Consider the following 14,028-nt stretch of genomic DNA (forward strand, 5'->3'; position numbering starts at 1 on the left):
ACTTGGGAATTCATTTTTATGTCGACGATAGAAAGCTTACCAGGCCCTGAGGCAGCAAAGCAGCTCCAAACCATGATGCTCCCTCTACCATACTTTACAGTTGGGATGAGGTTTTGATGTTGGGTGCTGTGCTGTGCCTTTTTTTCTCCACACATAGTGTTGTGTGTTCCTTCCAAACAACTCAACTTTAGTTTCATCTGTCCACAGAATATTTTGCAAGAAGCGCTGTGGAACATCCAGGTGCTCTTTTGCGAACTTCAGACGTGCAGCAATGTTTTTTTTGGACAGCAGTGGCTTCTTCCTTTGGTTGAAAACAAATTTCTATGGGGGTAAACGTAGGAAAAATGGCACAGCACAGCATCCAGAAAAACTGTTGCTTTCAAACTAGGGATTTTGTGTAATTGAGGTAAACAGTAATTCTGCTCATAGATTATGCATGTATGAACTACACATTGACACATCCAGACCAAAGTGGGAGGTTTAAAAAATACTTAGTAGTCGCCAAAAATTCTGGAGCATGTCTTTAAGAAGTTTCTCAAATGGATTATATATATTTTTTTAACATTTTACACCAAAGTAGAGTAATTCCAACAAAAACCAGTAATGGCCAGTGTTATCTTAATTTGCAACTATTTACTGAGTTACAGAATATCTGTGAAATTTACACTTTTGAACGTGTACCATTAACTCTGTGTAGTGTGGGACCATAAAGAGACTTTTTGATTGTTAAATTGAACACTATTAGACTTGATTTAACATTTGCAGTGATTTATTATGAGTGCATGACCAAGAAAGACCAATCTGTTTTGGTTCATGAGGCCAAGTTTATTTAATCACAGTTTCAATTATCATTTTTCTAAAACCAAATTTCAAATGTACGTGATGCCACATCTGTCAGGCAAGCTGACTTCAGTGGAAGCTGATCCAGGATGTTACAAACTGAACAGGAGAGAAGTGGAAAAAATGGTGCAAGGAAGAAAAGGAAAGGAAAAAAACAAAAGAGACAGAAAAGGCTGAAGGAAAGAAGAAAAATAGGTGAGCAGTGAAGAGTCTCTAGAGCGAGCATCAGTTTCCTCTAAGCGCCGGTTGGTTGACTCAATGGCACATAACTTGACAATAGAAAAACAAAATACGACCAGCGACGTCAACAACTCTTTACTTCTGGGCGGGGATCATGCCGTCGATGGCCTCTCCCTTCTCCAGCTTCTTCTCCATCTCCACCATGAGCTTGACACCATCCACCACCATCTGGACCTGAGCTACCTCAGAGGATCCCAGACGGTCAGCGTTGGAGATGTCGAACACTCCACCCACGGAGGCTGTGTCCACGCCACCTGTAGAGAGCAGGGAAAAGGGAGAGAGAAGCGGGTTTAAGTGTATGTCTCAGACAATCTCTGCAAAATTACTCATACTGTAAATTATCCAAATAGCACCAAAAATAACAGACTCAATGAACAGATGTCCTAACCGCTGTGGACATGGCTATTTCAGAATAGCTTTTGCTCATCTTCCTTTTTACATGTTTTATTGTAAATGGGAAGACTGTCGTGATCTGTGACGATTTAGAGTTGAATATATCAGCAGCTGCTCTGGATGTTTTTTGTTGTGCGTTTGAGTACCTGTGCCACGCTTCTGCAGACGCAGCCTGGTCAGGATCTCCTCAAACTTGGGGTGTGTGCTCAGCTTGGGCAGCTTGACGTGCACGCCACCACGCAGACCAGTTCCCAAGTTGGAGGGGCAGGTCAGCACGTAGCCAAGATGCTCGTTCCACATGAAGCCGTGGTTGTGCTTCTTGAAAGTCTCCTCAATCTGTCAGATGAAATAAACAACCCTGTATCAACATTCTTGTAATTGTCTCTCTGCGTTTTCATGTCTTTTCATTGTGTTAGGGTGTTTTTCTACCATGTCAAAATGGCAGCCAGGTTACCCGTGATACAAGTCAGTATTCAACGTCCATCCATGTCTGAGAACGTCAGGAGATGACGGGGACACCGGCCACTAGGGGCAACAGTGAGCACTGTTATACTGTTAACCTATAAAGCGTTACATGGGCTTGCTCCTACCTATCTTTCCGAGTTGGTCCTGCCGTACATACCAATACGTACGCTACGGTCACAAGACGCAGGCCTCCTAATTGTCCCTAGAATTTCTAAGCAAACAGCGGGAGGCAGGGCTTTCTCCTATAGATCTCCATTTTTATGGAACAGTCTGCCTACCCATGTGAGAGACGCAGACTCGGTCTCAACCTTTAAGTCTTTACTGAAGACTTATCTCTTCAGTAGGTCATATGATTGAGTGTAGTCTGGCCCAGGAGTGTGAAGGTGAACGGAAAGGCTCTGGAGCAACGAACCGCCCTTGCTGTCTCTGCCAGGCCGGTTCCCCTCTCTCCACTGGGATTCTCTGCCTCTAACCCTGTTACAGGGGCTGAGTCACTGGCTTGCTGGTGCTCTTTCATGCCGTCCCTAGGAGGGGTGCGTCACTTGAGTGGGTTGAGTTACTGACGTGATCTTCCTGTCTGGGTTGGCGCCCCCCCTTGGTTTGTGCTGTGGTGGAGATCTTTGTGGGCTATACTCGGCCTTGTCTCAGGATTGTAAGTTGGTGGTTGAGGATATCCCTCTAGTGGTGCGGGGGCTGTGCTTTGGCAAAGTGGGTGGGGTTATATCCTTCCTGTTTGGCCCTGTCCGGGGGTTTCTTCGGATGGGGCCACAGTGTCTCCTGACCGCTCCTGTCTCAGCCTCCAGTATTTATGCTGCAGTAGTTTATGTGTCGGGGGGCTAGGGTCAGTTGGTTATACCTGGAGTACTTCTCCTGTCTTATCCAGTGTCCTGTGTGAATTTAAGTATGCTCTCTCTAATTCTCTCGTTCTCTCTTTCTCTCTGAGAACCTGAGCCCTAGGACCATACGTCAGGACTACCGGGCATGATGACACCTTGCTGTCCCCAGTCCGCCTGGCCTTGCTGCTATTCCAGTTTCAACTGTTCTGCCTGCGGTTACGGAACCCCTACCTGTCCCAGACCTGCTGTTTTCAACTCTTAATGATCGGCTATGAAAAGCCAACTGAGATTTATTCCTGATTATTATTTGACCATGCTTGTCATTTATGAACATTTTGAAAATCTTGGCTCTCTCTAATTTTCTCCTTCTCTCTTTCTTTCTCTCGGAGGACCTGAGCCCTAGGACCATACGTCGGGACTACCGGCCGTGGTGACTCCTTGCTGTCCCCAGTCCGCCTGGCCTTGCTGCTATTCCAGTTTCAACTGTTCTGCCTGCGGTTATGGAACCCCTACCTGTCCCAGACCTGCTGTTTTCAACTCTTAATGATCGGCTATGAAAAGCCAACTGAGATTTATTCCTGATTATTATTTGACCATGCTTGTCATTTATGAACATTTTGAAAATCTTGGCTCTCTCTAATTTTCTCCTTCTCTCTTTCTTTCTCTCGGAGGACCTGGGCCCTAGGACCATGCGTCGGGACTGCCGCCCGTGGTGACTCCTTGCTGTCCCCAGTCCGCCTGGCCTTGCTGCTATTCCAGTTTCAGCTGTTCTGCCTGCGGTTATGGAACCGCCACCTGTCCCAGACCTGTTGTTTTTCAACTCTTAATGATCAGCTATGAAAAGCCAACAAAATTATTCATGATTATTATTTGACCATGCTTGTCACTTATGAACATTTTTGAACATCTTGGCATAGTTTTGTTATAATCTCCACCCGGCACAGCCAGAAGAGGACTGGCCACCCCTCATAGCCTGGTTCCTCTCTAGGTTTCTTCCTAGGTTTTGGCCTTTCTAGGGAGTTTTTCCTAGCCACCGTGCTTCTACACCTGCATTACTAGCTGTTTGGGGTTTTAGGCTGGGTTTCTGTACAGCACTTCGAGATATTAGCTGATGTACGAAGGGCTATATAAAATAAAATTGATTGATTGATTGATTGTTACCTTCAAGTAGGTGTCAGTTTTGCTAGGGTGTTGTGGACGGGGCGGGTGGATGGGCGTAAGCATCTGCCTCTGATTCCAAAGTTTTTGAGATTTTTGTTTTACGTCAATTCTTAAACTCAACCCTTACCTTAACCATTCAGAGTTAATGCCTAAATTTAAGATTTCGGAGCCAAAACTTAACCCTAACCTTGAAAATGTAACCTTAAACATTTCGAAATGTGATGTTTGCAACAACTTCAAAATTGGACGTTTGAGAAACATGGATGAATGTCTAATTCTGACGTGAGACTGTGAGAGCTAGTTACAAAATGGTTTGAGTACCAGTACATACCCTTTTCAGACCAACGCAGAAGCGTCTGAAGACCTCCTTCATGTTGCCGCCCTTCTCCATGGAGATGACACGCAGGTGATCCTCCTCATTCACCCAGACCAAGAAGCTCTTGGCATCGTTATGCCTTCAGAAAGGAGGGATGAGGTTTCACATGATACATCACTATGATACATTGTGGGATATTCTGTACAGTACAATACAGTATTGTTTTGGTTAACTATTGGTATGGGTCTGTGTTCTGGGTACATACCAGATTCCTCTTGCATCGGGCCAGTCACGGGCCATACCAGCGCCCAGCAGCAGGGGGGAGACGGGCTTGTCAAACAAGAAATGGTCAGCGATAAGCTGCTCCTGCTCGGCATCGGTCATCTTATTCAGGGGGTAGTACTTTCCCTTGAATTCACCGTCCAGGGTGTTCAGAGCTGGAGGAACAGAAAACCCCTCAGTTTCCCCTCACTCTTAACTCCAGGCAGGGAGATACCATGTTATCTGACATCATGCACTAGTCATTGCAGCTAAGGATTCACTTTTGATCTCTATTTCCAATTAATCTAAGGGGTTCCTAAGAATTGGATCTCCAGCCTCCCGAATGGCGGTGTTGCCGCATCACTACTGCCTGGGGTTCGATCCCAAGCTGTGTCACAACCAGCCGTCACCGGGGGTCCCATAGGTCGGTGCACAATTGGCCCAGTGTCCCCCGGGTTAGAGGAGGGTTTGGCCGGGGGGGTTTTACTTGGCTCATCATGCTCTAACGACTCCTTATGCTGGGCCGAGCGCCTGTAAGCTGACTTCGGTCGTTAGTTGAACAGTGTTTCCTCCGACACATTGGTGCAGCTGGCTTTTGGGTTAAGCGAGCGGGTGTTAAGAAACGCGGCTTGGCACGTCATGTTTGAGTACGCATGATTCGACCATCGGCTCTCCCGAGCCCGTTGGGGAGTTGCAGCGATGAGACAAGATCATAATTGGATCTCACGAAATTGGAGAGAAAAAGGGGGTAAATGTTTTTAAATAAATAAATACATTTGGATCTCCACTTCCCTTTCTTTCGTTTTATTGCCTAGCTTCATGCATAATCCTGTGTATGCATATGTCCTGTAGCTATTGATAGCTGGGAGGCTCACCCTCGACGGACAGTTTCTCCACTGCTCTGCGCTCGCCACGGCTGTTGTGGGGGGGCAGGGTGTATCCCTTGATGCTGCGGCCGGTACGCACACGGCTGGACAGGACGTAGTTGGGGTCCAGGTCATCACCTCCCTATACAGAGAGGTCACAACAGAGTTTCAGACCAGAACATTTCAAGTGTCTCAAAGAAGTTTGTGATTCCCAACCTCCTATGTAGAGATTATTCAAATATTTTCACACTGCTTTTACTCAGCAGTACTCTTTGGCATTTCGTATAGGAAATGAAACCCATAAAACATGTCAGAAGAATTAGACACTACCTTCAGGTTCTCAAAGTTCAGGTCGGTCTTGTGCTTGTCTGTGGGCTTGTATCCACTATGACGGTCTGAGATGATGGGGTCCAACAGATCCTTGAAGATCTCGTAGGACTCCTCATCACCAGCCACGCAGCCAACAGTCATGATGAAGGGGTGACCTGAGGACAGAGAGAGAGGAGTGGAGGAGGAGGGTAAGAAGGCAGCACATCTACTTAGTAGACTAACTGACATTAATATACGACTCTGTGGTGTGAAAAATATGCAATAAATATCTGCTGCATATTCAATAAGGTAACCTGCATATCTATACTATAAATGGCACCGGAGAAGAAGACTGATGATCTACGTGTCCCCAACCAATTGTGTTTTTTTGTTTGTTTATTTGTGTTGCTTGTAACTTATTTTTTTACTTATTTTGTACATAATGTTGCCGCTATCGTCTCTTATGACCGAAAACAACTTCGAATAAACCCCCACTTCCTTCCCTTCTGCTAGCAAACGTGCAATCTTTGGAGAATAAAATTGATGACCTACGCAGAAGATTAAACTACCAACGGGACATTCAAAACTGTAATATCTTATGCTTCACAGAGTCGTGGCTGAACGACGACACTATCAACATACAGCTGGCTGGTTATACGCTGTACCGGCAGGATAGAACAGCGGTGTCTGGTAAGACAAGGGGTGGCAGGTTATGTATTGTTGTAAATAACAGCTGGTGCACGATATCTAAGGAAGTCTTGAGCTATTGCTCGCCTGAGGTAGAGTATCTCATGATAAGTTGTAGACCACACTATCTACCTAGAGAGTTTTCATCTGTATTTTTCGTAGCTGTTGACATATCACCACAGACTGAGGCTGGAACTAAGACAGCATTGAATGAGCTGTATTCCACCATAAGCAAACAAGAAAACACTCACCCAGAGGCGGCGTTCCTAGTAGCAGGGGACTTTAATGCAGGGAAACTTAAATCCGTTTTACCAAATTTCTATCAGCATGTTAAATGTGCAACCAGAGGGAAAAAACTCTGGACCACCTATACTCCAAAAACAGAGATGCATACAACGCTCTCCCTAGCCCTCCATTTGGCAAATCTGACCATAATTCTATCCTCCTGATTCCTGCGTACAAGCAAAAATTAAAGCAGGAAGCACCAGTGACAAGATCATTAAAAAAGTGGTCAGATGAAGCAGATGCTAAGCTACAGGACTGCTTTGCTAGCACAGACTGGAATATGTTCTGGGATTCCTCCGATGGCATTTAGGAGTACACCACATCAGTCAATGGCTTCATCAATAAGTGCATCGATGATGTCGCCCCCACAGTGACCATACGTACACACCCCAACCAGAAGCCATGGATTACAGGCAATATCCGCACTGAGGTAAAGGCTAGAGCTGCCGCTTTCAAGGAGCAAGACTCTAACCCGGAAGCTTATAAGAAATCCTGCTATTCCCTCCGACGAACCATCAAACAGGCAAAGCATCAATACAGGACTAAGATCGAATCGTACTACGTCGGCTCTGACGCTCGTCGGATGTGGCAGAGCCTTTGTAACCATTACAGACTACAAAGGGAAGCACAGCCGAGAGCTGCCCAGCGACACAAGCCTACCAGATGAGCGAAACTACTTCTACGCTCGCTTCGAGGCAAATAACACGGAAACATGCATGAGAGCACCAGCTGTTCCAGACGACTGTGTGATCACGCTCTCTACAGCCGATGTGAGTAAGACCTTTAAACAGGTCAACATTCACAAGGCCGCAGGGCCAGACGGATTATCAGGACGTGTACTGCGAGCATGCGCTGACCAACTGGAAAGTGTCTTCCCTGACATTTTCAACCTCTCCCTGTCCGAGTCTGTAATACCAACATGTTTTAAGCAGACCACCATAGTGCCTGTGTCCAAGAACACTAAGGTAACCTGCCTAAATGACTACCGACCCGTAGCACTCACGTCTGTGGCCATGAAGTGCTTTGAAAGGCTGGTCATGGCTCACATCAACACCATTATCCCAGAAACCCTAGACCCACTCCAATTTGCATACCGCCCCAACAGATCCACAGATTACGACGAGACAGCCTATAGGGAAGATGTCAGAGACCTGGCCGTGTGGTGCCAGGACAACAATCTCTCTCTCAACGTGATCAAGACAAAGGAGATGATTGTGGACTACAGGAAAAAGAGGACCGAGCACGCCCCCATTCTCATTGACGGGGCTGCAGTGGAGCAGGTTGAGAGCTTCAAGTTCCTTGGTGTCCACATCATCAACAAACTAACATGGTCCAAGCACACCAAGACAGTCATGAAGAGGGCACGACAAAACCTTTTCCCCCTCAGGAGACTGAAAAGATTTGGCATGGGTCCTCAGATCCTCAAAAGGTTCTACAGCTGCATCATCAAGAACATCCTGACTGGTTGCATCACTGCCTGGTATGGCAACTGCTCGGCCTCCGACCGCAAGGCACTACAGAGATTCATCTATGCATAGTCACTTTAATAAATCTACCTACATGTACATATTACCTCAACTAACCGGTGCCCCTGCACATTGACTCTGCACCAGTACCCTCCTGTATATAGTCTCGCTATTGTTATTTTACTGCTGCTCTTTAATTAGTTGTTACTTTTATTTCTTATTCTTAGCCGTATTTTTTTAACTGCATTGTTGGTTAGGGGCTCGTAAGTAAGCATTTCACTGTAAGGTTTACACCTGTTGTATTCGGCGCATGTGACTAACCAAATTTGATTAGATTTGAGTTATATGGTTGTGGTGTTAGTATGTCTTGAGCTAGCTGAGGATTTAAAAACAAAGTATGTATTTCAGCATCCCGGTGCTGAAATACACAACCATATAAATAAAATCATCCCGGTGCTGAAATACACATCCATATAAATAAAATCATCCCGGTGCTGAAATACACAACCATATAAATAAAATCATCCCGGTGCTGAAATACACAACCATATAAATAAAATCATCCCGGTGCTGAAATACATACTTACATTTTTTTTTAATCCTCAGCTAGCTCAAGACATACTAATACCACAACCATATAATATACTATACCACAACTATATAATATAACATTTCAGAATTGACATTATTACAAGTAAGTTGACTGATTGTCTCAGTGTTGTTGCTAGCAAGTAGCGTGAACAGGTCTTGAGCAATGTATGTACAGCTCTGTAAGTCACTTTGGATATAAGTGTCTGCTCAATGGCATATATTATTTTCATATGTAATTATTGCAATGGTATTAGGATGATCAATCCCTAGAGCGCTAACTTGGTTGTGCAGACCGTCTCAGTTCTACATTTGACAGTTGTGTGTTTGCGGTGGTTGGTGGCTATCCTCAGCAGGTGTTTGGGAGATATGTGGCACTCACCAGGGTTGTCGACACCGGTCTGGATGACGTCATCCAAAGTGAAGCCAGAGGGGGTCTGCTTGTCCCTCAGCTTGGCGTACATGTCCTTGGTCAGCACCTTGGCCATGTGGTTGTTGTGCTTGGTGAGGTCAGGGTACTCCTCCTCAACTTTGAAGTTGAGTTTGAAGTTGTTGTGGGTGTTACCGAAAGGCATGATTGCGTTTCTAACACTGCAGGAGGGAAAGAAAATAAGAAATCTTCAGATATTTATTGTCTAGTTGCACAGAAAATAATCCACAAATCCTAATAGTGACCGATTTGAAAGGAAGTTCCCTGACACTGACAGCTGAGTAAAGTCTACAAGGAGTGCTCTGTCTCAGGGCAAGAGAAACTTCCTTAGCCCAACATTTAAAAGATTACTGCCGGATACTCAATAGAACAGCTGCAAAAACCCCTAGTGGTGTGGATACCCCGTATCCTAGTTACAAATGTCAGTCAACGTCCCCGTCCATTGGGTCATGTTTCTGTTCGGAATAGATAAGGGGGAGGAGCACTTGTGTGTTGGGTATTTTTAACACCCTCAACCCAAACCTCACATCCTCTTCAACATTCCACCCTTATCCTATATTCCCTTTGCCCTCTTACATATGCAACATATTTCCAACCCCTCCTCTCCACTCATGCAAAGAGCCCCCCTCTTCATGTCATTACCCTTTGCAGCCCCTCTTGGTTTTCCATCACAATATCTTGGAACATTTAGCTACCTTGATGCTCATCACACATGAAGTCTTATGAAACAACATAGCTGTTTTAAAGGTCAACTCATTAATTAAATTGTATTCACTATACTTGATAGGCCATTCTCAAATTCATAAATTGTATTTAATTTATTTTCCTTAAATGCATTTGGTTGGCATGGAATTTACCTCAACCTTTCTTGAAATATTTATTTAAAAAATTAGCACATGATCTGGACTTAACTATTGACGCATTTGTTGCATCACATGCCCATGTCCAAAAGCAATGAAAAGGGTGTGACTGTTACAGTAACTGTCCGAAAGCAATTGCTGGACATTCTAGACCAGCTAACTTTTTACACCTGTTCCACAGCTGTGTATAGCCCTCATACTGTATCTGATTGTGATACACTTACTTATTTATCTCAGTATCTGCACCAGAGAACCATTTGCTGACACAAAGCTTATAAAACTTTGCAACAGTTCACAACTTTGCAATTCACATCTTCATTTCCAGAAAAATAAATAATCATCAAATGAGCCAAGAGAATCAGACTCCTACTAAAATATGCTGTTCATTATCCCACTGATCTGAAACCCTTCCAGATTGCCCCCATATGTACATTTACTGACCCAGGACTTATTTTTGCATCATTAAGTATATGCCTCATTTAAGTATATTGTTATTGAATTAATTATTTGCACAGAAGAAAAATACCAAATTATATGATTAAAACTAATAAACAAAATAATAGTGTGTAGGAGAGGTAAAAAAAACCCTGAGGAGCTTAAAAAGCACCTCCATTTCAAATAGGGACACGCCAAAATAACAGAACTCAGCTAACTCAAAAATGTGCACCATTCAATTTTTCAAACCTTTTCTCCCAAAAATGTTTTAGGTCAGAAGCCTTTCCGAGTCCAACTAATCCAAACCGCCACACTGCCCTTATCCCAAAGCATTAGCTATTCATACAAAGCACAGCGTTGCATTTTTACCTGCACACCGGACAAGAAAAAAAGTAACAGTCCTTGGGATCAGATCCTGTTCACCAGAGCCAAAATATAGAGGTCACCCAACTCCAAAGATTCTTGAGCTCTTCTTATATACCGGGCAGACACGCAGCCATTGGCTGCACATTTTACTGCATGCTGGTCTCTCATTGGCCCAATCCTGTCTCTGATACCCAGTTTAGTTTACGGAAGGACTGGATTTACATCTGTCATCCAAGGCACGGCTGCAGCTGCACCCTCACCCCTCCCTGCTCTCCCCTCCCTGTCCGCCGCCATAGTGCCTGTGGTAGGGGATCTAGTGTTTTAGTGGAGTCGATCCAGGATTTTTGCAGTCGACTCCTGACTCTAGCTATAATTGAGAGTGCGTGTATACGCACTCATGAACTGTGTGATTGACTAGCGATGCATACGGAGCTGTCTGACAATCTACTAACCAAAATAATCAAGGCTAATCAGTACATCAGCCTAGCTGCCTAAACCTTAATTCATTCATTCAAAACTCAATGAACAGACAGCTTGAAGCTGCTCTTTAGTCTAAGAACATGCTATTGTATTGCAGATATGTGTTACTTACATTATCCTAAAATAATCGATATTAGCAGCAATCAATTCTTTTTTTAATAAAATGAGAGTAGACTCGCAGAGTCGATGGTCAAGGAGTCGAGGAATCGAGTATTTTGGAGTCGACTCTCCACGGGGTCATCAGGATGGTGGGAGGGGTTGTGCGATGGGGTGGGAGTAGTAAGTAACACGCTCCAAAAAAGCTGAGCAATGCTTTTGCCAAACATGCCATGGATAGCAGGGGTCCTTATGTCAGTAGCACAGGTTGGGAAAAGCTGGAATTCTTTTTCCTTATCACATGGATTCTTATACCCCACGAACGCTACTTAGTTTAGCCTATAGTAGGTTTGTCTTTTAATGTGTTTTGTATATTACAGATTAATTAGTAATGCATGTGTAATGCATGCTATTTACATGTGAAGTGAATGATATGAATGTTATCTATAATGTCACCTTAGATCAATGCAGGCCATATTAGATCAACGATCTGGCATTAATGATCACATGTACTCTTAAATCTCTACCCGGTACAGCCAGAAGAGGACTGGCCAATCTTCTGAGCTTGGTTCCTCTCTAGGTTTCTTTCTTCCTAGGTTCCTGCCATCTAGGGAGTTTTTTCTATGCACTGTGCTTCTGCATCTGCATTGCTTTCTCTTTGGGGTTTTAGGCTGGGTATCTGTAAAGCACTTTGTGACAACTGCAGATGTAAAAAGGGCTTTATAAAATGCATTTTATTGATTTATTGAACAGCAGGTCTAGTTTGCTCATCATTATGTTTTTATCCAGACAGAATATTTGCAAAAGGACATTTTAGCAGCGTTGGAAGCCCATCATGTGGGCGGGGATATGTATCTGTTGGCAGATGAGGGCAGGCCCATTGCTGATGATCCAGGTTTGACAGATGCCTCCGTGATGGAGCGTAATGACCCCCCTGACGGGGATCAGTCATTTCTTCACCACGGCAGCCCCGGAATAAAGATGATTGAACATGCCACTGCAATAGAACAACAACATCAAAAACAAAGCAATGAAAAATAAAGCAAAGGAACAATTACAACTTCAAAAAAAGTATACTCTGACCAATTCCTGTCTAGTGCAAATTCATCCATGCATCTGCCACTATAATTTTAATACACTGCTCAAAAAAATAAAGGGAACACTAAAATAACACATCCTAGATCTGAATGAATGAAATATTCTTATTAAATACTTTTTTCTTTACATAGTTGAATGTGCTGACAACAAAATCACACAAAAATGATCAATGTAAATCAAATTTATCAACCCATGGAGGTCTGGATTTGGAGTCACACTCAAAATTAAAGTGGAAAACCACACTACAGGCTGATCCAACTTTGATGTAATGTCCTTAAAACAAGTCAAAATGAGGCTCAGTAGTGTGTGTGGCCTCCACATGCCTGTATGACCTCCCTACAATGCCTGGGCATGCTCCTGATGAGGTGGCGGATGGTCTCCTGAGGGATCTCCTCCCAGACCTGGACTAAAGCATCCGCCAACTCCTGGACAGTCTGTGGTGCAACGTGGCGTTGGTGGATGGAGCGAGACATGATGTCCCAGATGTGCTCAATTGGATTCAGGTCTGGGGAACGGGCGGGCCAGTCCATAGCATCAATGCCTTCCTCTTGCAGGAACTGCTGACACACTCCAGCCACATGAGGTCTAGCATTGTCTTGCATTAGGAGGAACCCAGGGCCAACCGCACCAGCATATGGTCTCACAAGGGGTCTGGGGATCTCATCTCGGTACCTAATGGCAGTCAGGCTACCTCTGGCGAGCACATGGAGGGCTGTGCGGCCCCCCAAAGAAATGCCACCCCACACCATGACTGACCCACCACCAAACCGGTCATGCTGGAGGATGTTGCAGGCAGCAGAACGTTCTCCACGGCGTCTCCAGACTCTGTCACGTCTGTCACATGTGCTCATGTGCTCAGTGTGAACCTGCTTTCATCTGTGAAGAGCACAGGGCGCCAGTGGCGAATTTGCCAATCTTGGTGTTCTCTGGCAAATGCCAAACGTCCTGCACGGTGTTGGGCTGTAAGCACAACCCCCACCTGTGGACGTCGGGCCCTCATACCACCCTCATGGAGTCTGTTTCTGACCGTTTGAGCAGACACATGCACATTTGTGGCCTGCTGGAGGTCATTTTGCAGGGCTCTGGCAGTGCTCCACCTGCTCCTCCTTGCACAAAGGCGGAGGTAGCGGTCCTGCTGCTGGGTTGTTGCCCTCCTACGGCCTCCTCCACGTCTCCTGATGTACTGGCCTGTCTCCTGGTAGCGCCTCCATGCTCTGGACACTACGCTGACAGACACAGCAAACCTTCTTGCCACAGCTCGCATTGATGTGCCATCCTGGATGAGCTGCACTACCTGAGCCACTTGTGTGGGTTGTAGACTCCGTCTCATGCTACCACTAGAGTGAAAGCACCGCCAGCATTCAAAAGTGACCAAAACATCAGCCAGGAAGCATAGGAACTGAGAAGTGGTCTGTGGTCACCACCTGCAGAACCACTCCTTTATTGGGGGTGTCTTGCTAATTGCCTATAATTTCCACCTTTTGTCTATTCCATTTGCACAACAGCATGTGAAATTTATTGTCAATCAGTGTTGCTTCCTAAGTGGACAG

General features: G+C 45.0%; 1 protein-coding gene across 1 annotated transcript; it reads right to left on the minus strand.

Moving 5' to 3' along the window:
* Positions 1–804: 804 nt before the first annotated feature.
* On the minus strand, positions 805–10,882 carry LOC120056964 (creatine kinase M-type). Its single transcript, XM_039005278.1, has 8 exons — positions 10,808–10,882; positions 9,096–9,304; positions 5,709–5,863; positions 5,388–5,520; positions 4,517–4,688; positions 4,267–4,390; positions 1,620–1,809; positions 805–1,334 (listed from the first exon to the last, which is right to left on the minus strand). The coding sequence occupies exons 2-8, from the start codon at positions 9,286–9,288 to the stop codon at positions 1,156–1,158; spliced, it is 1,146 nt and encodes a 381-aa protein (XP_038861206.1). The 5' UTR covers positions 9,289–9,304; positions 10,808–10,882; the 3' UTR covers positions 805–1,155.
* Between the last annotated feature and the right edge of the window lie 3,146 nt (positions 10,883–14,028).

Source organism: Salvelinus namaycush, chromosome 12, assembly GCF_016432855.1.
Source record: "Salvelinus namaycush isolate Seneca chromosome 12, SaNama_1.0, whole genome shotgun sequence".
NCBI lineage: Eukaryota > Metazoa > Chordata > Actinopteri > Salmoniformes > Salmonidae > Salvelinus > Salvelinus namaycush.